Genomic DNA, 24469 nt, shown 5'->3' with positions numbered 1-24469 from the left:
CCAAATTCCTTGTCTTCACATTAGTTTTAAGGGGGAAAAAAAAGTAAGGACCTTTCCGCCCCAGGCTTCAGACTGACTTGTATCATGGATCCCTTAATAATGAAGCATCACTGCACAAGGAGTGGTGTTGTACAGGGACCTCCATATTTCTGTGCCAGATTGTCATGCAGAAATTAGGTTCTTATGAGGAGAGCAGACTAGTGTGTGTAAAACGTTATCTGAGGCATATTGTATAGTCATCGTAAGCCTTAAGAAACACCAAAATGTCAGAAAGCTTTTGCGTTTATGCTACCAACACAATTAGCATTGAATAAATTCCTTCTTTAGTTTGTGTATGAAAGTAAAACACTGCTTTCCTCCTTTCCTTGTGACAGCTCACACTCCAGACAACAGCTTCCTCGGGTTTGTAGTGGAGCAGCACCTTAACGCCAGCGACATCAAACACATTGATGACGTCAAGAGACAAAATCAGTCTCTAGTCTACGGCAAGGTTGACAACTTCTGGAAGGTATGATAACTCATCCTTAACACATCACCGATAAATATTGTTATACACAGAACCCCCCCCCCCCCCCCCCCCCCCCACCTCTCCCCAATCCTAGGGAAACCAATTTCCTGATCAACAGTATACTGTCAGTGCTCTATACTCGTTGGGACAACCACGGGTAAAACTTGGAGAGAACAAAATAGCAATGTGGTTTAGAATAATGATTCACAACTGGTGGGTCGGAACCTCAAAGTTAGCTGCGGACCCATAATGCGTGGGTCGCGAAGAGGTAGTAAAAAATTACATAGGGTCCACGACGGTGCCATCATACGTTTTGTGGTGATGAATGGTGCACAATCAGCTAGATTGCTCAGTGGCGTGGGAATAAGTGGTCACGTGGCATAAGAAACCCTCAGTTGATGCAATACTTACTGTTTTTCATTGGATTATTTTATATTTATCAAGTGCTTTTCATAAAAATAGCTAATCTAATAAAGACTTTATTATTTTTGTTTGTGTAGATTAGTGATAAACTACGCACAGCCGACTTGCATACAAATTCTGTATGTAAGCAAAAAACTGAGGACCCTCTGTCCAGTGTGAAATTCAGTGTTTCCCAGGTCGGACTTGACTTTTATTTGTAAAATAACATTTTGACTTTCTTAAAAAGATCAGCGCCAAGATGAGTGAAATTCTGTGGCTTTATTTTGTGCAATTGTTAATTTGTTTTTGTACATGAAGTTCTCATGTTCATCCTCAGTTTCTTAACTCATTCACTGCCAGCCGTTTCCTGAGCGGGGAACCCTTAGACTGTCAGGCATTTTCGAGCAATTTCACTGATTTTTCAAGCCCCAAAGAATATGACTATGTAAAGTCACCAAACCCACCAAATGAAAGATCAGACTCTCTTCTTTCATCAGAAGAAAAATTTCTTGTCTAGAGCTTTTACCGTTCTTTAGTAATCAGCAGTCAAATATAGGCTACTTTCAGCCAAATCTGTTTCTGGAAGAAAGAACATTTGAAAACAGCCTTTTTGTGAAAGCAGACACATCAACCAGAACAATGACTTGGACACCAATATTTTTTTTTTCTTTTGTAAAAATGTCATACATCTGACCATAAAACAACACTGAGGAAGTACTTTTGACAGAAACTATTTATTTACAAGTATAACAATGTACAGAATTTACATTAGACAAAAATGCATGAACAAATGGGCCTCCCACACTTGCACTTTTTTCCTCCAAATTCTCCTCCTCTACTGCTTGCTCAATAGTCCAGGTTTTTATTACTTTACGCATAAAATCTAGCAAAGTTTGTTCCACATCTGGATTTTATTCTTCTGTTGGCAGTGAATGAGAGCTTGTGTGGTTGTCATTCTACTTGAAACCTGTCACTACTTCTGCTCGAAGCACAACCTGTGCAGTTTAGAAATATAACTATTACTATAAAAATACATTGTTGAAATTGCTGTCATGGGACGTGGAGGAAAAAAAGCTTTCAATTACCTTTTTTGTCTGCACTGCGTACTGGAATGGGAGTCGAAACGTCTGCTGGATGCATAAACCTGTAAGTTTTAAAAAATACATATTTTTATTGATGACTTGTTTTGCAAGGATAAAAAAAAAACTACTTTTCTTCGTCGGAATCCTAAAAGACGTTCCCTCGCGGGTGTTGGATTCCTACAAGATGGATGAGCTGTAAAAATTTAAATAAGTACTGCCAACAGATTTTACATTGTAATGTCAACTAGTGGGAGTCAATTATGTTTTTATGTAACAAGGATTGAAGGAGCGTATTTGCTCGTAACAAGGATTGAAGGAGCGTGTTTGCTCGCTGAATGTAGCTAACGCGAGCTGCAAACGAGTTAACTTCGTCTTTGTCGGACTTCGTCCGTCTTCGTCGGAGGAACCTCGGGATAAAGCTTGGCTGGCTATCCAGACTGAGTTCACTCATCACGATTCCGGATCCCATTGACTCAAATCCTGGTTGGCAGACGATCAGCTGGCAAGCCGCCAAGAGCTTCTCGCCATATGTATGGGCTGGCATATTGCGCTCGGAGCGTCATCCTTTATTCCCCCGCATCTAAGGTGTCATTCCTGTCGGTCGCAGGAATCTTTTTCTTGACTTGGCCCAATAAATGTCTCGTACCCAAAGCTTTTTTTTTTTTTTTAAGATTTTTTTCATTTTGTCTTCTCTCTCGTACGCCATTATGTTTGTCTCTTCTCATTGTCTGTTGCGCCCCGCCGACCCGACCCCTCCTTCTTCTTCAATCTGAGGCATTATTGCCCTCAACAGGGTGCCATTCCTCATTGCAATTATCCAGAGGCTTGACGATCACACAAACTGCACAAGACCCTCCCCGACCCATCCCCGTTAAAAAACGCCATTGGCGTCTTTAGACGGCATTGGCAAGGAATAGATGGATTCTGAATGACATCTTTGGACGGCATTGGCAGGGAATGAGTTAATAAGGTGCTCGGAAAGGCGTTTTGAACATGTAAGCATGTGTTGTGATGTTTAAAAATGTTTTCAAAGGGTCTTTTTGAACAATTCACATTATTTACTTCTGTTAAAGTGGGTCACGACAATGGGAAAATGGGAGTCCCAGGTTTGCAACAGTTGAGAACTACTGGTTTGAAAAGGTCCAATTCTGCTTATCAGCCTCCCTGCGCCAGTGTAATATATTCAAATGCATGCTCACACTGCAGCACAGACACCAGGGGATTACTGTATCCTCAAGAAAACTGACTAGAAGACTTGGAGAGATTTGCACATTGTTTGGCATACCATGGACAGCAGGATTTACTGCCCCTGCCTTGGTGAGGTTTTAGCTGACACACACTGTTTCACAACAACTCCCTTTAAATCAGTTGGTCAACCACAATTAATATATGCCTGTTGGAGAAAGTACCTAAATTCATTAATTGGGGTAGGCCCAATATTTCTCTTGCCCAAATCTTAATGTCCTAGTTTACCAAGACAATTTGGACATTTGGTCAGAGTTAAATGTGGAAGAACTTAACTTGGACTTCAGAGACCCTGGGCCTCAACACCATCAAACACATTGGGATCAACTAACTACTCGAGCCCACTTGATAGTTGACAACTTAAGTATGTTTAGCTTGTGTGAGTCATTAGATGCATACTTCTGATCAGTGCACTTCCTCTCTGCTGGTACATTTGGAATAGGTGGGCCATGGCCCGACACGATTGGTCATTCACATGCGTAGGCATACACGTCTCATGCAATTACTGTAATACGTACCCTGACAGGTATTCCTAGACAGATATTCACGATGACTTGTACCTTGAACAATCTATACAATGATTTATAAGTCCACTTCATGCTCAGTCATGTACAGGCACATGTGTGCATCATATAATTAACACGGACACTCACAATGGAAACATCACTTACTCAATTAATGTAACACAATCGGTCCTTGTCAGTTATTAATGATAAACACAACCTTGTACTCTCTAAATAAATGCAATGATGACAAATAGTCCAGAGATTAAAAAACATCCACACAACGCTGGGTAATGCGCAGGCACACAATATACAATTGTTCACAATAACCAGCACTTTGCACAATAGAAATAAAAGAACGACTCAAAATAATCTTGTCATTAATGTCTGCGACATGTTCAGTCACGTACAGGAACATGCTCATGTAGCTACTCATATGACTAATGCGTTTGCTCGTCGTCAGTTATTAAAGATGACCACTCCCTTTAACAATGGAAATAAGCATAATACAATATTGTATAATAAAGTGAAGCTCAAATGCTTAAAGAAGAGTGAGAGAAACGAGAAGCAAGGAATCTCAAACTCAGTATGGTTTGAATGGTCTAGTGTGAGTATGCCCTCAGACTCTCATGGACTCTTGGATCAGTGTCTGATCTTACAGCATATACTTCTGGAAAACCTGTGAGTTCAAACTATTGTAGAAGGCCTTCCCTCAAGAGTGTGAGCTGTTGCATTGGCTAGGTTGGAGATCAACTTCAGATTTTCTCTCATTTTCACCTTCTCAAGGTGTAATGACTCTGTGTTCAAATTAGAGTTGTCGCGATCCAATCACATGATCGGAAATCAGAGCCAATCACATAATTTTCAGTTGATCGGTATCGGTTAAAAAAAATGAGATTTTTCTTTTGTATTTTTTAAAGGTCATAAAGAGACAGAATAACCCTGAGGTACAAAGATATTGCCAAATGGAACAGCAATAGCTTAGTTTGATAGTACACAATGTGATATTTCAGATTTGTGTCATGGCATAAAAAACAAGGCAGAAAACCATGTCCACACAAGTCCTGGGTTTCCACATAAATGCTCATCGTTCATTCGAGCTGAAACTTTAAGACCAGTTGTACAGCACCGATTTGTTCATCATGTACATAAACCACAAATGGGAGCCCACATGTAACCTAGCTATTATGGGGTGACTTGATTGACAAAAGAAAATAGGACCCATATCAAAGCGTCCATCTATTAGCATCCATCCATCCATTTTCTACCGCTTAGCCAAGGTCGGGTCGCTGGGGCAGTAGCTTTAGCAGGGACGCCCAGACTTCCCTCTCCCCAGCCATTTCATCCAGCTCTTCCGGGGGGATCCCGAGGCGTTCCCAGGCCAGCCGAAGGATGTAGTCTCTCCAGCGTGTCCTGGGTCATCCCCGGGGTCTCCTCCTGGTGGGACGTGCCCGGAACACCTCACCAGGGAGGCGTCCGGGAGCCATTCGAATCAGATGCCCCAGCCACCTCATCTGGCTCCTCTCGATGTGGAGGAGCAGCGGCTCTACTCTGAGATCCTCCTGCATGACCGGGCTTCTCACCCGAGAGCCCGGACACCCTGCGGAGGAAACTCATTTCGGCCGCTTGTATCCGGGATCTTGTTCTTATGGTCACGACCCACAGCTCATAACCATAGGTGAGGGTAGGAACGTAGATCGACCGGTAAATCGAGAGCTTCGCCTTTCGGCTTAGCTCCTTCTTTACCACAACGGATCGATACAAAGTCCGCATCACTGCAGACGCTGCATCAATCCGCCTGTCGGCCTCCCATTCCATTCTTCCCTCACTCGAGAACAAGACCCCAAGATACTTGAACTCCTCCACTTGGGGCAGGATCTCATCCCCGACCTGGGGAGGGCACGCCACCTTTTTCCGACTGAGGACCATGGTCTCAGATTTGGAGGTGCTGATTCTCATCCCAGCCGCTTCACACTCAGCTGCGAACTGCTCCAGTGAGAGTTGGAGGTCATGGCTTGATGAAGCCAACAGGACCACATCCTCTGCAAAAAGCAGAGATGCAATACTAAGGCCACGAAACCGGACCCCCTCTATGCCTCGGCTGCGCCTAGAAATTCTGTCCATAAAAGTTATGAATAGAATCGGTGACAAAGGGCAGCCTTGGCGGAGTCCAACCCTCACCGGAAACGAGTCCGACTTACTGCCAGATATGCAGATCAAACTCTGAGTCCGGTCGTAGAGGGACGGAACAGCCCGTATCAGGGGGTTCGGTACTCCATACTGCCAAAGCACCCCCCACAGGACCCACCGAGGGACACAGTCGAACGCCTTCTCCAAGTCCACAAAACCTCTCCAAGTCCATGCACCCTCGAGGACCCTGCCAAGGGTGTAGAGCTGGTCCACTGTTCCACGGCCAGGACGAAAACCACACTGCTCCTACTGAATCTGAGATTCAACTTCCCAACGGACCCTCCTCTCCAGCACCCCTGAGTAGACCTTACCAGGGAGGCTGAGGAGTGTGATCTCCCTGTAGTTGGAACACACACTCCAGTCCCCCTTCTTAAAAAGGGGGACCACCACCCCAGTCTTTCAATCCAGAGGCACTGTCCCCGATGTCCACGCGATGTTGCAGAGGCGTGTCAACCAGGACAGCCCTACAACATCCAGAGCCTTGAGGAACTCCGGGCGAAACTCATCCACCCACGGGGCCTTGCCACCGAGGAGCTTTTTAACCACCTCGGTGACCTCAACCCCAGAGATAGGAGAGCCCGCCTCAGAGAACTCAGATTCTGCTCCCTGATGGGAAGGCGGTTCGGTGGAATTGAGGAGGTCTTCGAAGTATTCTCCCCACCGGTTCACAACGTCCCGAGTCGAGGTCAGCAGCGCCCCATCCCCACTATACACAGTGTTGAAGGTGCACTGCTTCCCCCTCCTGACGCCGGATGGTGGACCAGAATTTCCTTGAAGCCGTCCGAACTCTTTCTCCATGGCCTCACCAAACTCCTCCCATGCCAGAGTTTTTGCTTCTGCGACCAACAAAGCTGCATTCCGCTTGGCCAGCCGGTACCCATCAGCTGCCTCAGGAGTCCCACAGGCCAAAAAGGCCCGATAGGACTCCTTCTTCAGCTTGACGGCATCCCTCACCTTTGGTGTCCACCAACAGGTTCGGGGACTGCCGCCATGACAGGCACCAACCACCTTACGGCCACAGCTCCGGTCGGCCGCCTCAGCAATGGAGGCGCGGAACATGGTCCACTCGGACTCGATGACGACCGCCTCCCCCGGACCATGAGCAAAGTTCTGTTGGTGGTCGGAGTTGAAACTCCTTCTGACAGGGGATTCTGCTAGACGTTCCCAGCAGACCCTCACAATACGTTTGGGCCTGCCACGTCGGACCGGCATCTTCCCCCACCATCGGAGCCAACTCACCACCAGGTGGTGATCAGTTGACAGCTCCGCCGCTCTCTTCACCCGAGTGTCCAAGACATGCGGCCGCAAGTCCGATGACACAACCATAAAGTCGATCATCAAACTGCGACCTAGGGTGTCCTGGTGCCAAGTGCACGTGTGGACACCCTTATGCTTGAACATGGTGTTCGTTATGGACCATCGGTGATGAGCACAGAAGTCCAATAACAGAACACCGCTCGGGTTCTGATCGGGGGGGCCGTTCCTCCCAATCACGCCCTTCCAGGTCTCACTGTCATTGCCCACGTGAGCATTGAAGTCCCCCGGCAGAACGATGGAGTCCCCAGCGGGAGTGCTCTCCAGCACCCCTTTCAAGGACTCCTAAAAGGGTGGGTACTCTGAACTGCTGTTTGGGCAACTCCAGAGTGGAAGAGAGTCCAACCCCTCTCAAGAGGACTGGTACCAGAGCCCAAGCTGTGCGTGGAGGCAAGTCCGACTATATCTAGTTGGAACTTCTCAACCTCGCACACCAGCTCGGGCTCCTTCCCTGCCAGAGAGGTGACATTCCACGTCCCGAGAGCCCGCTTCTGTCGTCAAGGCCACCGCCCAGCTCGCACTGCACCCGACCCCTATGGCCCCATGGGAAAGGGGACCCACGTTACGCTTTCGGGCTGTGCCCGGCCGGGCCCCATCTATTAGCAGCCATGCTCATAAAGGGGACCCAATAAGGCACTGCCCAATGATGTCGGTCCTAGGCGACACACCAGTAAGAGAACTAACTACATTACCACAACAACTATTACGCTGGTGTACATTGTTCGAACTTAAAGTGGAGTTCAGCACTCTAGTTTTACTTCTAAAGTGTTGCACTGTCAGATCGATTAATTGAGCATTAAAGAAATTCATTGTTCCTGCACTTAGTGGAATTTCTGATATTTTTATTTTTTTTGTATTTTAGTTTAAGACAGGATATGTAAATGTAATTGTATCTTTATTTTGTGCTGCACCATCAATAAGCTATACAAATATTTTATTTGTTTAGTTGGTTGGAACCACCACTGTACTAGATTATAGCTATATAAAAAGACATCATGTTGAGATACCTTTATTCAAATAAAATTTAAGACAATTGAGACAATTTGGATGCGCTTTCTGTATTTTTCTTAACTTGCCAAGGTATTGGATCGCATTCGGTATGGGCAGATACTCAAAATCAAGTGACTGGGACTCAAGTGTAAACAAATGTGATGGGGAGATCCTTAATTCATGTACTTATGTCCATTTAATGTCCATCCAGACAGTTTAAAAATTATCAATTCTAAATCATGAATGTAAAGGCTCGGTTTGATTAACTGTTTGTTCTACTGGAGCAGAATAATGCCTGGATCAGACTGCAAGACAAATTTGGTCTTTCACGATTGCACTATGTCAGGATACTGCCATAAAATCTTGTTGTATTTCATTCAGACAGTGGCAACACTACACGATGTTTATGCCGATAGCACCGTATCCAGTCTTTTCTAATCACTGGGCTTTATCATGTCAAATCAAACACTGTCGGAGAGGCAGAAAGAGAAATCGTGTCACCGGTCAACGTGACCGGATGCACCCGTTACTATGGCGACCTTAACAATAATGGATGGCGCAAATGTATTGTATTGTGCTGGGTGAAAAAAAGAACAAAAAAGAGGAAAATTGTGGTCTCATCACCGGTGCTCGGAAGTGGGCTGTCCATCTAAGAAGAGCTTGAGGTATGTTTACGATACGGCTCGCAAGCAGGCAACATAATGTTAATGCTAACACTAACGTGTGTATGTAAACAACATTTTCCAACTCAGTATTCAAGACCCCCTTAAATTGTGTACTCTTTGTTATATTGCAGCCTTTGCTAAAATCATTTAAGTTCATTTTTTCCCTCATTAATGTACACACAGCACCCCATATTGACAGAAAAAAATTGAATTGTTGAAATTTTTCAGGTTTATTAAAAAAAGAAAAACTGAAATATCACACACCCATAAGTATTCAGACCCTTTGCTGTGACACTCATATATTAAACTTGGGTGCTCTCCATTTCTTCTGATCATCCTTGAATGGTTCTACACCTTCATTGGAGTCCAGCTGTATTTGTGTACACTGATTGGACTTGATGAGGAAAGCCACACACCTGTCTATATCAGACCTTACAGCTCGCAGTGCATGTCAGAGGAAATGAGAATCATGAGGTCAAAGGAACTGCCTGAAGAGCTCAGAGACAGAATTGTTGCGAGGCACAGATCTGGCCATGGTTACAAAAAACATTATGCTGTACTTAAGGTACCTAAGAGCACAGTCGCCTCCATAATCCTTAAATGGAAGACGTTTATGTCGACCAGTCGGCAGATGGGAGAAAGTTCTAGAAAGTCAACCATCACTGCAGTCCTCCACCAGTCGGGGCTTTATGGCTGAGTGGCCCGACGGAAGCTTCTCCTCAGTGCAAGACACATGAAAGCCTGGATGGAGCTTGCTAAAAAAACACTTGAAGGTCTCCAAGATGGTGCGATATAAGATTCTCTGGTCTGATGAGACCAAGATATAACTGTTTGGCCTTAATTCTAAGCAGTATATGTGGGGAAAACCAGGCACTGCTCATCACCTGTCCAATACAGTCCTAACAGTGAAGCATGGTGGTGGCAGCATCATGCTGTGGGGGTGTTTTTCAGGTGCAGGGACACGACACTGGTTGCAATCGAAGGAAAAGTGAATGTGGCCAAGTACAGGGATATCCTGGACGGAAACCTTCTCCAAAGTGCTCAGGACCTCAGACTGGGCCGAAGGTTCACCTTCCAACAAGACAATGACCCGAAGCACAAGGCTAAAATCAGAATCATCTTTATCAGAATCAGAATCATCTTTATTTGCCAAGTATGCCGAAAAAACACACAAGGAATTTGTCTCCGGTAGTTGGAGTCGCTCTAGTACGACAGCAGACAGTCAATTGACAGAGAACACTTTTCAGACATAAAGACATTGACAAAAAACAGTCACTGAGCAATAAAGGGTTAATAGTTATCTGGTGCGGCACGGTGGCCCGACTGGTTAGAGCGTCAGCCTCACAGTTCTGAGGACCCGGGTTCAATCCCCGGCCCCGCCTGTGTGGAGTTTGCAAGTTCTCCCCGTGCCTGTGTGGAGTTTGCAAGTTCTCCCCGTGCCTGCGTGGGTTTTCTCCGGGCACTCCGGTTTCCTCCCACATCCCAAAAACATGCATTAATTGGAGACTCTAAATTGCCCGTAGGCATGACTGTGAGTGCGAATGGTTGGTTGTTTGTTTCTATGTGCCCTGTGATTGGCTGGCAACCAGTTCAGGGTGTACCCCGCCTCCTGCCCGATGACAGCTGGGATAGGCTCCAGCACGCCCGCGACCCGAGTGAGGAGAAAATGGATGGATGGATAGTTATCTGGTAATGCCGGTACATTTTTTTTTTTGACAATTGTGCAAAAGATGCAGAGTCCTCTAGCACTTACAGCAGTTCGAATGACTAATATTGCAATAGTCCGGTGCAATGAACATTATGCAAAGGGCGCCGAGACTTCAAGGAGTGTATGCAGTTTAAAGTGATGAGTAGTGCGATAATCTGGGACAATGTTGATTGTGCAAATGTTGCAGATACTCCTCAATCAGTGTGCAAATGGAGCAGATGCTACTCTGGCATGAGTGGCCAATATTGGTCAACAACAGATGTGCAAATTGTGCAGCATGGCGAGACTACTACAGTGAGTGCACGAGTATTGGCCCCACAGAAATGTGACAACGAACTCAAGTCAAAAAATTGCCAGCATGTTGTAATGGAATTGTAGGTTCGGTGTTTAAGAAGTTGATCACAAGAGGGAAGAAGCTGTTGGAATGTCTGCTAGTTCTAGTTTGCATTGATCGGTAGCGCCTACCTGAGGGAAGGAGCTGGACGAGCCGGTGACCGAGATGTGGAGGGTCCGAGAGAATTTTGCACGCTCTTGTCTTAGTTCTGGCAGCGTGCAAGTCCTCAAGGGTGGGTAGGGGGGTACCGACAATCCTTTCAGCAGTTTTGATTGTCCGTTGCAGTCGGAGTTTGTTTTGATGTGACAGTGTCCATATATTCATCCAGGCTGCCAGCTGAATTTTCAAAGACACTCCAGTCTGTGCAGTCTAAATAGCTTTGAAGTTCCATCTTTGCTTCAGTGGTCCACTTTTTCACTGTTTTCACTGTAGGCTTCGCGCATTTAAGTTCTTGCCTGTACATCGGTATTAAGTGAATTAAGCAGTGATCAGACGAGCCCAGGGCTGCACGAGGTATGGCACTTGTTCGGTGAGCATTAGCAGTGCGGCGTTCGTGTTAGCTTGAGGCGGGATGTACGCTCCAGCAAGGATGAATGATGCGAACTCACGCGGCGAGTAGAATGGCTTACAGTTCAAAAACAGCGACTCCAAATGCGGGCTGCAGTGTGTGCTGAGCTCCGTGACGTCCGTACACCATTTTTCATTGATATAGAAGCATATCCCGCCGCCTTTTTTTTTTTCCCCTATAACTCCGTGATACAATCTGCTCGGTGAAGATGAAAACCCGGAAGCATGACGGCGCCGTCGGGTACAGCCTCACAAAGCCAAGTCGTAAAGCACATGGCGGCGGAACGTCCGAAGTCTTTCCTGGTCTTTATCAGAAGATGAATCTCATCAATTTATTTGGCGGGGGGGGGTCAACAACAGATATGGAAATAGTGCAGTGTGGTGAGACTACTACAGTGAGTGCACGAGTAATATATAATTGGCCCGACAGAAATGTGACAACAAACTCCAGACAAAAAGACAAAAATTTGTCAGCATGTTGCAATGGAATTGTAGGTTAAGTGTTTAAGGAGTTTATTGCAAGAGTGAAGAAGCTGTTGGAATGTCTGCAAGTTCTAGTTTGCATTGATCGGTAGCGCCTACCTGAGGGAAGGAGCTGGAAGAGCTGGTGACTGGGATGTGGAGGGTCCGAGAGGATTTTGCACGCTATTGTCTTGGTTCTGGCAGTGTGCAAGTCCTCAAGGGTGGGTAGGGGGGTACCGACAATCCTTTCAGCAGTTTTGATTGTCCGTTGCAGTCGGAGTTTGTCCTTTTTTGTAGCAGCACCAAACCAGACTGTGATGGAAGAACACAGGACTGATTTGATGACCGCTGTGTAGAACTGCCTCACCAGCTCCTGTGGCAGGCCGTGCTTTCTCAAAAGCTGCAAGAAGTACATCCTCTGCTGGGCTTTTTTGAGGACGGAGTTGATGTTGATCGCCCACTTCAGGTCCTGAGAGACTCTAATTCCCAGGAACTTGAAGGTCTCGACGGTTGACACAAGGCAGCTGGACAGCGTGAGGGGCAGCTGTGCCGAAGGATGCCTCCTGAAGTCCACGATCATCTCTACTGTCTTGAGCATGTTCAGTTTCAGGTTGTGTCGGCCGCACCACAGCTACACCCGCTCCACTTCCTGTCGATATGCAGACTCGTCACTGTCCTTGATGAGGCCGATGACAGTGCCGTCATCTGCAAACTTCAGGAGTTTGACAGCCGGGTGCGTTGAGGTGCAGTCGTTCGTGTAGAGAGAGAAGAGGTTCCGTACCCACTGTATCGCCACAGAGATGTGAAAGACTTATTGCCATTGCATTTTATGTTTGTTTGGGTTATCTTTGTCTGTTAAAATTTTTTTATGATATTAAACATAAAAGTGGGGAGACCTTTTAAATTTGAGAAGGGGGCTAATACTTTTTCACACCACTGTATCTCAATAGAGGTAACTGGTTTATGTGCTGCTTTGGTCCCTTACTTTCACACAGAAGTATTCCATTCACTGAAGCTTTCAAAAGGCAGACCAGGGAGACCCATCAGTTCACAGCAAGAGGCATTAGCTGTTAATCGCACTCCCAAGCGTGTTCATTACCTCCTGCTTTTAATTAAAGGGCCATTTTGAGGCCGACTGATAACTAGCCGGCTGGCTAGCTTTGTTTCCCTCCTGCTATCTTTTAAATTGGGCTCTCCTTCACTTCATCCATATTGAGGGAGTTCATGTGACAGGATTTTCATTTCCAAATGGTTATTTGAAAAATCGAAAGTAGGGCAAATGATTTCTTGCTCAAAGGTTGAAAGTAAAAGGCATCGGCAGGATAATATTTTAAGATAAATTATATTCAGGATTGGGCTTAAACTGTTCCAAATCTCAGGTGGGTGTCATATGCCTGTGAGGGGGGGAAACAAAAAAAATAATCGGGAATATTCGGGTGAGGCAGACTGAAGGTTTTTTTAGCTGACTATAATTTGATAGTCAAATAGTCAAAGTCAGTTATTCAATGGGTTCGACAGAGGACAAGACACACGTGCATGTATGCATGTGTCCATAAAAGCCTTTTTACACTGCATTTTGAATGCCATGTATAAGTTGTTCAAAATGCAACGTTGCATCAAGGTGGTCATTTGCTGTTGCGGCACTGACCCTCTAATTGCAATGTTGTTATCTTTTAACGATCTTGATTTAACAATAGTCAATGATACGCTCAAATTGAGTGGGCATACCTGTCGCGTCAGATGAAGCATCCAATAGGAGAGGGGTTGTTGGAATGATTTCAGAGTGCAAACTTTAAATGTATTGACATGAAGTGAGAAGATACTAGATACACCAGCGCACTTTAGCAGCCCGGCTAAATGACATTCCCACGTTCCCATCAAAGGCAATGCATGTACAACCCCAATTCCAATGAAGTTGGGACGTTGTGTTAAACATAAATAAAAACAGAATACCATTATTTGCAAATCATGTTCAACCTATATTTAATAGAATACACTACAAAGACAAGATGTTTAATGTTCAAACTGATGAACTTTATTGTTTTTAGCAAATAATCATTAACTTTGAATTTTATGGCTGCAACACGTTCCAAAAAGCTGGGACAGGTGGAAAAAAAAGTCTGAGAAAGACCTGTTTGTAACATCCCATAGGTGAACAGACTAATTGGGAACAGGTGGGTACCATGATTGGGTATAAAAGGAGCTTCCCTGAATTGCTCAGTCATTCACAAGCAAAGATGGGGCGAGGTTCACCTCTTTGTTAACAAGTGCACTCTGGAAACATTGGCGCCTACCCGGAAGTGTTTCTTCTTCTTTGTTTTTTTTTTGTTTGTTCTGTTTTTAGATCATGTGTGATCACACAGGATTTCTAGATCAACATAGGAACATGATCTTTATGTGTGTGGTGTGCTATGTTGAGATTCTCCAAGAACACCACACACATGACGACCAAAACTGTTAATTTACTTTATGTGGGTTCTGTAGCTGATAAAAAAAATCTTTTAAGAGTGGAAAAATCTTTGTCTGTACCAGGCCTTAACGAAATCCCACACCAGACTAGCGAGACAACTTTGTATCAACAGCAGGGTCCAAAGAGTGTATCCGTAGTCCGCTGTGCATTAAAAAAAAAAAGCGCCTCCTTAGTTTTAAAGCTAATTTAAACCTCTATGCTTTGCATACAAGAGGCAAAACAAAAACAAAACAAACAAAAAAACGCTAGCATTGACGTTAGCATGCTACATCACGAATCGTGTTTAGCAATTTTTCTTTAATGCACAAAACATTCGTCTGAGCACAAAAAAATCAAATAGTCAGTTTCAGTTGGTTTACAAATAGTCCAAAACGAACCAGTACTCTGCATCCACTTCTTTAGAGACTATTTTCAAGAGAATTACTTCTTTGCTACGCCCACCAGTAACTATTTGGAGGTGCATCATCCAATAAACTTAAAGATACAAAAATATTGCCGTCATCCAATGAAATTAAAGATTGGCATCTACAGTTAGGTAGTGAGGAAAAAGAAACTGCACCGTCCTTTTATATTAAAAACAAACTTGCAATGATCAAATAAACATTTGTCATAAAACAGAAAAACAAAATGGTTGAAAAAGTTAACTTGAAAAAGTTCAGCTTCATCAGACTTAACAAGTAATGTCAATAAATCAGACATACTATTTATTATTTTGAAATAAACTTGGTTTTATCGCTTTCAATTACAGTTTACAGTTTAGAAATAATACTTTGTGTTTATTAGGGCAAAGAATAATTTTTGGTGTATTTCTTACCTTTTTAATTCAAAATTCAGAAAAATAAAGACTTGAGTAAAACTCCAGCTGCCACCATAAAAAGTGCATTTTCCAGCTCTTAAAAAGCTCTATAACATTCTAACAAATTAAGACTAACAGTATTTCCACTTTCAAATAGTAATATCATAATCTATCTACCGTTGTCTAAAAAAAACAAAAAACATTCCAAGAGCATGTATTGACAAAAACAGGCTCCTGCACACATAGACCCCAAGTGGTGCTCAAGCTCCTGCCCTTTTTCCTTGGATGAAAAAAGTGCGGCGGCACGGTGTGGCCGACTGGTTAGAGCGTCAGCCTCAGAGTTCTGAGGACCCGGGTTTTGATACTTTGGAATTTATTTGTACCCTTCTTCTGATTAAAACCCTTGCAAATATAAGACCCCTCTGGTGTTGTGGAAGCTCTCTGTGGACCATTGCTTGTGTTGAAAAAGTAATGTTGGGAAAAGACTTCTAGAGCTGCTGCGATTTATTTTGGGTCAATCAGAGGCACTTTAAATGGTGGAAGTTGTGTGGTGACTTCAGTGTAACATTACTGAATGTAATTGCTTAATTCTGAACACCTACATCCTCATGAAAAAGACGGCATCTGCACTTCTGCAACCATGCTCTCAGTTGTTTATTTTTTTACATCCCTCTCTAAAATAGTTTTTTTTCGCTTGAGTTAAAGGAACAACTTAGATTAACTAATTGTGGAAAAAAAGTTTTAAAATAATTTACCTTGGTCTCATTTTTGTGTATCACATAAATCTGCCATTTGAACAGTGGTGTGTAAACATTTTATATCCACTGCAGCTTCCCCTCACCTCTTTCGCTAATTGGTGTATTACTGACTGTGTTGATTGTGTTAACAGAAACAATTACATAATACATGTTTAAATATCAGATGTCCATTTTTTGTGGGGAAATTTAAGATGAACTATTTCAATTATCCTAATTTACTCAAGTCATATGGGGGTCCCTTATCTTAAGGGGGAAAAGTAAATGTCAGAAATCTTTATTTAAGAAAGGAAGGTTATTGTTCAAAACACTATCTGAAAACTGTTTTTGCTTGATATAATGACCAACCTTTAGATATATGGACTAAATAAGAACAAAAAGTGATATTTACTTGAAATAAGTGTAATAATCTTACAAAGTAATGTGTTAGAATTTAATGCTGAAAACAAGATGGAGAAGATAATTTGACTAGATTTAAGACAATAAATCTTGTTAAGATGTAATGAATTTGCAGTGTGACCAACTGGATAGAGCAGTTTCTATGGCAACCCACTTGAAGTATTTGGAGAGGAAGCACAAGAGAGATGCTTGGCCGCTTGGCTTTCACTGACACTTTTGTCTCTCACCACTCAACCACTCACACCGGAGCCCTAATAAACAGACTTTTTTTCCGGGAATACAGAAGCCCAGTGAGATTCCAAATAATGCAGAAAAGCATTCCAAAGACATCTCGAGTCTGTGTGTGCAGTTATATACAGTATTTCTTAAACTCTTTTTAACTGTAACTTTAAAAATGTTATTTTAACAAACAATTATTCTTACCAAATGTCTGCACCCAACTTATCCAGTCATTATAGAGACAGATGTTCTCCATCCATCTTTCAACCAATTTAGTTTCCTAATTAAACGTCTGATAAGGCAGAAGGAGCATAAGAGGTGAAAATGAGCAGGATGCAAGGGGAGAACGAAGAAGCGCTTCAGGCCTTTGGCAGCAGATCAGTGGAGAAAGGTGATGTACACTGAGCTTACAGGGACATACACACGCAATAGAGTTGGCATGTGAAGAGCAGCCCAGGCAGTCAGCCCACACGCTCACCTCTCACAGCCGCATAAACAGACAACGGTGTGGCTCATCCCTTGGTTTATGATTGGTAAATTAGTTCATCTGAACATTAATCCTTTTTTTTTTCTAAATGTTGCAGATGAGTGTCAATGTTCCGATGGACATTTGAGGAAGGAGGGATAGCAAGTGCTTAAATTGACTCTTTCTTGTACAGATTCCTCACCAATGTCGAAAATAATTACTGTATTCAGTGACTACGATAGTATGCTTTCACCACATGAACCATCAGCTTAAGATATGTGCTCTGTGGGACCGACTAGTTGGTCTATTGCAGTACCGATACAGTAGCACCTGGACTTTTCTGTGGCAGCTCCCCAATCTTAAATACTTTTTTATAACTAGTCTTGGCGCTGATTACCCGCTCCTCACATACAGTGGGTACGGAAAGCATTCAGACCCCCTGAAATTATTCACTCTTTTTTTATATTGCAGCCATTTGCCAAAATCATTTAAGTTCATTTTTTTTCCACATTAATGTACACACAGCACCCCATCCATCCATCCATCCATTTTCTGAGCCGCTTCTCCTCGCTAGGGTCGCGGGCGTGCTGGAGCCTATCCCAGCTGTCATCGGGCAGGAGGCGGGGTACACCCTGAACTGGTTGCCAGCCAATCGCAGGGCACATAGAAACAAACAACCATTCGCACTCACAGTCATGCCTACGGGCAATTCAGAGTCTCCAATTAATGCATGTTTTTGGGATGTGGGAGGAAACCGGAGTGCCCGGAGAAAACCCACGCAGGCACGGGGAGAACATGCAAACTCCACACAGGCGGGGACGGGGATTGAACCCCGCACCTCAGAACTGTGAGGCTGACGCTCTAACCAGTCGGCCACCGTGCCGCCACAGCACCCCATATCGACAGAAAAAAAACAGAATTGTTAAAATTTTTGCAGATTTATTAAAAAAGAAAATCTGAAATATCAGACAGCCATAAGTATTCAGACCCTTTGTTCAGTATTTAGTAGAAGCACCCTTTTGAGCTAATACAGCCATGAGTCTTTTTGGGAATGATGCAACAAGTTTTTCACACCTGGATTTGGGGATCATCTGCCATTCTTCCTTGCAGGTCCTCTCCAGTTCTGTCAGGTTGGATGGTGAACGTTGGTGAGCAGCCATTTTCAGGTCTTTCCAGAAAAGCTTAATTGGGTTTAAGTCAGAGCTCTGGCTGGGCCATTCAAAAACAGTCTCTGGAGCTCAGCCACAGTGATCATTGGGTTCTTCTTTACCTCTCTCACCAAGGTTCTTCTCCCCCAATTGCTCAGTTTGGCCGGACGGCCAGCTCTAGGAAGGGTTCTGATCATCCCAAATGTCTTCCATTCCCCGATTATGGAGGGCACTGTGCTCTTAGGAACCTTAAGTGCAGCAGAATTTTTTTTGTAACCTTGGCCAGATCTGTGCCTTGCCACAATTCTGTCTCTGAGCTCTTCAGGCAGTTCCTTTGACCTCATCATTCTCATTTGCTCTGACATGCACTGTGAGCTGTAAGGTCTTATATAGACAGGTGTGTGCCTTTCCTAATCAAGTGAAATCAGTATAATCAAACACAGCTGGACTCCAATGAAGGTGTAGAACCATCTCAAGGACGGTCAGAAGAAATGGACAGCACCCAAGTTAAATATATGAGTGTCACAGCAAAGTGTCTGAATACTTATGGCTGTGTGATATTTCAGTTTTTCGTTTTTAATAATTCAGCAGAAATTTCAACAATTTCGGTTTTTTTTTTCTGTCAATATGGGGGGCTGTGTGTACATTGAGGAAAAAATGAACTTAAATGATTTTAACAAACGGCTGCAATATAACAATATAGTGCAATATAGTGAAAAATTTACCCACTGTATATACACTGTCTGTTACAGTCTGTTAACAGTCGGTTAATGTGGATGATTATACCTCCCACACACACACAGACTACAGCAGGGGTGTTCAATTAAATATAAAGGGGTCTGGTTGCAAAGGTTTTTCTCTGGGCCGAGGTCCGAACCTCAAAATGTTTCGATTTGTATAGCTGATCTGTCAAACAAAATCAAAATGGCACATATCCTTATCCTTTTCTCAACATGTAATTGTGGTTTTGCTAATAGGATGTTTCGTTTTCAATTAAAATGCTAATATCTGTCTCTACCATAAATTAAGCTATTTAGATCCTACTAATACAACAATGCATGAACATTAATATATTTCCAAAAACACAGAAATACAAAGTGCTTTTTAAACAAATCGTAACTCTTAAAACAGTTCACATTTAAACACAAAGAAAACAATAACTTAAACTGGTACCAACACGTCAGGCCTATATTTCAATACTAATTATATTTTGACGCCTGCAACTCACAAAAAGATAGACTCACAAATGTTTGATGTTAAGGTCCACAGGCATATCAGGCCTAAATGTCAAGTAACACTGAACAGGAAAAAGTACAGTAAATCAGAATAGATAGATGTACATTTAAAGTAAAAAAAAAAAACATTTACCTTCAAGAACGTCTCAGCAGCTGTATTTCGACATTCCTTTACGACCAAAATGTTGCTAGATGTTTGCTTATGTTGCCCCAAAATTACCCTACCCGAGGCGAGCGTTCATTTGGTCTTTGTTGGCTGCAAACGAGTGAGTGATCAGTCGTGTACCTCTGCCACACTGGGATCTCCGTTTGCTTATTTTGTTTGATTTGTCCTCCAAGTTACGTGTATATGTTGGGTCGAAGGATTAATGTTTGGTTTTGAAGTGACACTTAACGTTCCTGCTTTTTATTAAAGCCACAGTTAGGCCTGTCATGATAACACATTTTTTAGGACAGTATATTTTCCAATAAACTATCACGATAAACGAGAATATCGTTGTTTTTTTAATGCCTCTGAAATAATTAAAAATTAGAAATCAAGCTGCAGGACTGTGTGGTTGGTCTGCTGAAGATGCTGGAGAAGAGCCCTTCACCTGTCAATCAAATACATTCGCTGTAGTCAAATACTGGCTGAATAACTTGTGCCGCTGAGGTTATGCTTAATAAACAGTTAACTTCCCCGTGTATGTTAATTGAGACTAACACAACTCGGAGCGAGGCATTGACGTTTTAAAGAACGTTGCCGCGGTGGAGCTAGCTGTTTCTTTCCTTACCTTGCTAGCTCATTAGCTTCCAGGCTAGCGAACATAATATACAGTTCTCTTTCCCTTAAGTGTCTCTGTTGTGTGCTTCGCGCTGCACATGGAGCAAGGCTGTGGAGTATTGGACGGAGCCAACACTGGTCCGCTGGCGTTCCACAAGCCCACTAGCAGCTAATGACACAGCCCTCCAACTCGCCGTTGGCTCACTGTGTGATTTATCGAGTCTGGAAAATCTATGGTGTCCATTTTATTTATCAAACGATAAGTCAATCTAGTAATTATTTTGACAGGCCTAGTCATGGTCTCGCAACACGAGACTCAACAATTTTGCACTGGTTTACGAAAGAAAAAAATACAGGTCCATCCAGTGATTTTTAAAAACTCCTTCTGAACTTTTATACCAGCCACACCATGTCATCAATCCCGCAAATATCTTCTGGGAAACAAACGGTTTTATTGGCTCATTTTGGTCACATGATCACAACAAAGGCTACCATAATACAAAAAATTCCTATGTACCCAATCTGTGACAGAGCCCATTGTAAGAAAAAGAACGATGACGTTAAGATGTACATTCTTGAACTTTTAACAGCAATTGGCCGTGGGTCCGCATGAGACCAAGACTTGGTCTGGACCCAGACCACAGTGCTCCATTTGAAGATACCCGTACTCCAGGAACCAAACTGTTCCTCCACCAGTTTCCTGGCGTCAAAAATGGATATACTTTATCAATTATTTACCATAAAGCGAAATGTCAACTTCAAGGGCACGTCGAGTGTTTACTGCCTTTATTCTTCTTTTGTTTCCTTGTAAAGTGAGTAAATCAATGCACTTGAAATAATAGCTCCCATGCCATGTTTCCGACTCATCACTGTGGTGTCACCGCAGAGGTGGTGAGTGTGCTTGGGAAATGAGATTCCCTCTTGAATTATCTCCTTACTGATAAGTCCCAAACTCCCAGAGAGAGTCATCAGAAATTATTTCAGATCCCAAGCTGATCGGAAGTCCCTTTGACGTTGAATGTATTTTGAGCATGAGCAGAGTCAAAGCGAGCATTATGATGAACCTAGTTTTCTTCTTAAGAGTTGCTTCATTTGACAGCAGAGCAAGAATGTATACTGATTTGAATATTAAGCAAGGGGGAAGTGTTTTTGTACACCTTGTGTCTGAAGGATGATACACTTAGCATAGCCATCTACCTGGTAAGACACTTAAATCTGCAACCTTTATAAAAGTAGTGAAGTTATATTCAGAGGTGGGTAGGAACACACATTTACTCTGTTACATTTACTCAAGTAACATTTTGGATATGTTGTACTTGTCCGAGTAGTTTTAATAAAGCACACTTTTTACTTTTACTTGAGTATTTAATATGTTAAGAAGAAACAGTACTTTTACTGGGTAACAATTATCTATCTTATCTAAAGTTTTCACCCCCTTCTCAAATTCTTACATTTTTGTATAGTTTACCCATCTTGTTTAAGATCATCCAACAAATGTAAATATCAGACAAATATAGCCCAAGTGAACATAAAATGCTGTTTTTAAATGATTTCATTTATGAAGGGAAAACAATTATTGAAAGTTACCTGGCCCTGTGTGAAAAAGTAATGGCCCCCTAAACCTAATAACTGGTTGGGCTATCCTCAGCAGCAATAACTGAAATCAAGTGTTTTCTATAACTGACAATGAGTATTTCACATCTCTGTGTTGATATTTTTGCCTACTCTTCCTTTTGAATTGTTTGAATTCTGCAAAAATGTAGGGTTTTCGAGCATTAATGACCTTTTTAAGGTCACACCACTGCATTTCAAACAGATTCAAGTCTGGACTAGGCCACTCCAAAACCTTTTTCTTTTTATAAGACATTCATAAGTTGACTTGCTGATGTGTTTTGGATCGTTATCCTGCTGCAGAACCCAAGTGCGCTTCAGCTTGAGGTCACAAACTGATGGATGAACATTCTCCTTCAGGATTTTCTGTTAAAGAGCAGAATTCATGGTTCCATCAATCACAGCAAGTGGTCCAGGTCCTGAAGGAGAAAAGCAGTCCATCACAGTACCACCACCATGTTTGACAGTTGGTACGATATTCTTTTTCTGAAATGCTGTGCTACATTAACACCAGATGTAACAAAACACACACCTTCCAAAAAGCTCAAATTTCATCTCGTCAGTCCATAAATACTCTCCCAAGTCTTGGGAATCATTCTTTTTTCCCCCCTCAAAAGACAAGCCATTATCTTGTTTTTGGTCAGCAGTGGTTTTTGCCTTGAACTCTCCCATGGATGCCATTTTTGCCCAGTCTCTTCCTCATTGTTGTGTCATGGACACTGACCTTAACTGAGGCAAGGGAGGCCGGCAGTTCTTTAGAAGTTGTACTGGGTTCCTTTGTGGCCTCCTGGATGAGTCATTGCTGTTCTCTTGGGTTAATCTTTGTAGGCCAGCCACTCCTGGGACGGTTCACCACTGTTCCATGTTTTCTCCATGTGAGGATAATTGTTCGCCCTATGTTTGCTTGAATCCTAAAGCTTTAGAAATGGCTTTTGTAACCCTTTCCAGATACATGTCAAATACTGTTTTGGAATTTCTTTAGATCGTGTAATTTTGCTGCAGCTTTTGTCCCACTTGATTTGGTCGGGACAGCTTCTGTTGAAGTGATTTCTTGATTGAAGTGGTTTGGAGGTAATCAAGCTCGGTTGTGATCAGTGAGAATTCGCCAAAAATTGTGATAAGCTACAATTAATTCATTAATTAACAAGGGGGTAATTACTTTTTCACACAGGGCGAGGTAACTGAATTGATGTTTTTTTTCCTGAATAAATGAAATCACCATTTAAAAACAGCATTTTAAGTTCACTTGGGTTATATTTGTCTGCTATTTACATTTGTTTTTTATGATCTTAAACATTCAAGTGTGGAAACTATGCAAAAAAATAAGAATTTGAGGAGGCGGCCAATACTTTTTTACTGCACTGTGTACATGCTGTTCGCTACTTTCATTTATCAATAATTGCATGCGCGATCTGTTTTTAGACTTTCCTTTTCAACTTCCACATCGGTCGGCGTTGCTCCAATCCGACGGGATTACCACAGTGATGTTCGATTCAAGTTCACTAAACAAACGACACAAGAAAGTCACATGTCCACACACAATCTTCTATTGGGCTTTGCAGGCCAATCAAAGTGAGTTGTGACAGCCGTGCGCGACTCATGTCATTCATTACAGACTACGTAAAACAACATGCAGCATAGTTTTTTTACTGCCCAAACTTTGATATTTCAACCCACTTCTAACTTGAGAAAACACATTGCAGATGCAGATGTTTTTGCTGTTGTTTTGGCTGTGCATATGGCAACATTAGCACTATTTTATTGTAAAACAGTAAAACATGCTTCTTGCTCTCTCTCTCTCTCTCTCTCTCTCTCTCTCTCTCTCTCTCTCTCTCTCTCTCTCACTCACCTACTCACACACTGTCAATAAGTCTGGTCAGTAAACAGCTTCTTCATTCAGTCATTTTAGTACATAAAGCAAGTAATGTGTCTCTATGCACGTTTCTTTTTTTCCCCAACATACAATATTGAAATGATGGCAGGTGTGTGTGGACTCCCATTGTTACTTCTGAACACAGCCACATACCCGTTATAAGAGGGAGTGCATCCTTGTGCAATCACATTTATGTTTATATATTTTATTTAAACTTTATTTAACCAGGTAAAAAGACCAGTTAAATCAAAACATCTCTTTTTGGAATGGTGACCTGGCCAAGAAGGCAGCAAGTTAAACGTCAAGTCCAAGTCAATCACTTCAATTTTATTTCAGTTGTTTATTTTCACCTCCCCTCTCAAAATGATTTTAAAAAACGAATAAATCAGTTGAGTTGCACAAATTATAGTTCACATTAATGGTGGAAAAAGTTTGAAAATGATTGATCTTGGTCAGAATTCTTCTACAACTCAAAAACCTGGAATTTGAAAAGGGGAATGTATACTTTTTATATCCACAGCAGCCTTCTTCCTGTTTTTGTAGGATAGGCTCCAGCACGCCCACGACCCTAGTGAGGAGAAACGGCTCAGAAAATGGATGGATGGATGGATGGATGGATGTTTTATTGGACATTCATGCTCTGATTAAAACAATAAATAAAAAAATACCGTATGTGTACCGTATTTTCCGGACTATAAGTCGCTCCGGAGTAAAAGTCGCACCAGCCAAAAAATGCATAATAAAGAAGGACAAAACATATATAT

At 42.7% G+C, this 24469-nt stretch overlaps 1 protein-coding gene across 2 annotated transcripts in view; it reads left to right on the top strand.

Moving 5' to 3' along the window:
- The window catches only part of mgat5 (alpha-1,6-mannosylglycoprotein 6-beta-N-acetylglucosaminyltransferase), a 152349-nt gene that overhangs the window by 109254 nt on the left and 18626 nt on the right, over positions 1 to 24469 (top strand). For both annotated transcript variants that reach the window (XM_061797464.1, XM_061797456.1), the window contains one exon: positions 375 to 508. In XM_061797464.1, coding sequence (XP_061653448.1) covers positions 375 to 508 — 134 coding nt within the window. The remainder of the gene's footprint in view (positions 1 to 374; positions 509 to 24469) is intronic.

The sequence above is a fragment of the Phyllopteryx taeniolatus genome, chromosome 1 (assembly GCF_024500385.1).
Source record: "Phyllopteryx taeniolatus isolate TA_2022b chromosome 1, UOR_Ptae_1.2, whole genome shotgun sequence".
In the NCBI taxonomy this organism is placed as follows: domain Eukaryota; kingdom Metazoa; phylum Chordata; class Actinopteri; order Syngnathiformes; family Syngnathidae; genus Phyllopteryx; species Phyllopteryx taeniolatus.
This window is presented reverse-complemented; position numbering and strand designations above follow the sequence as displayed.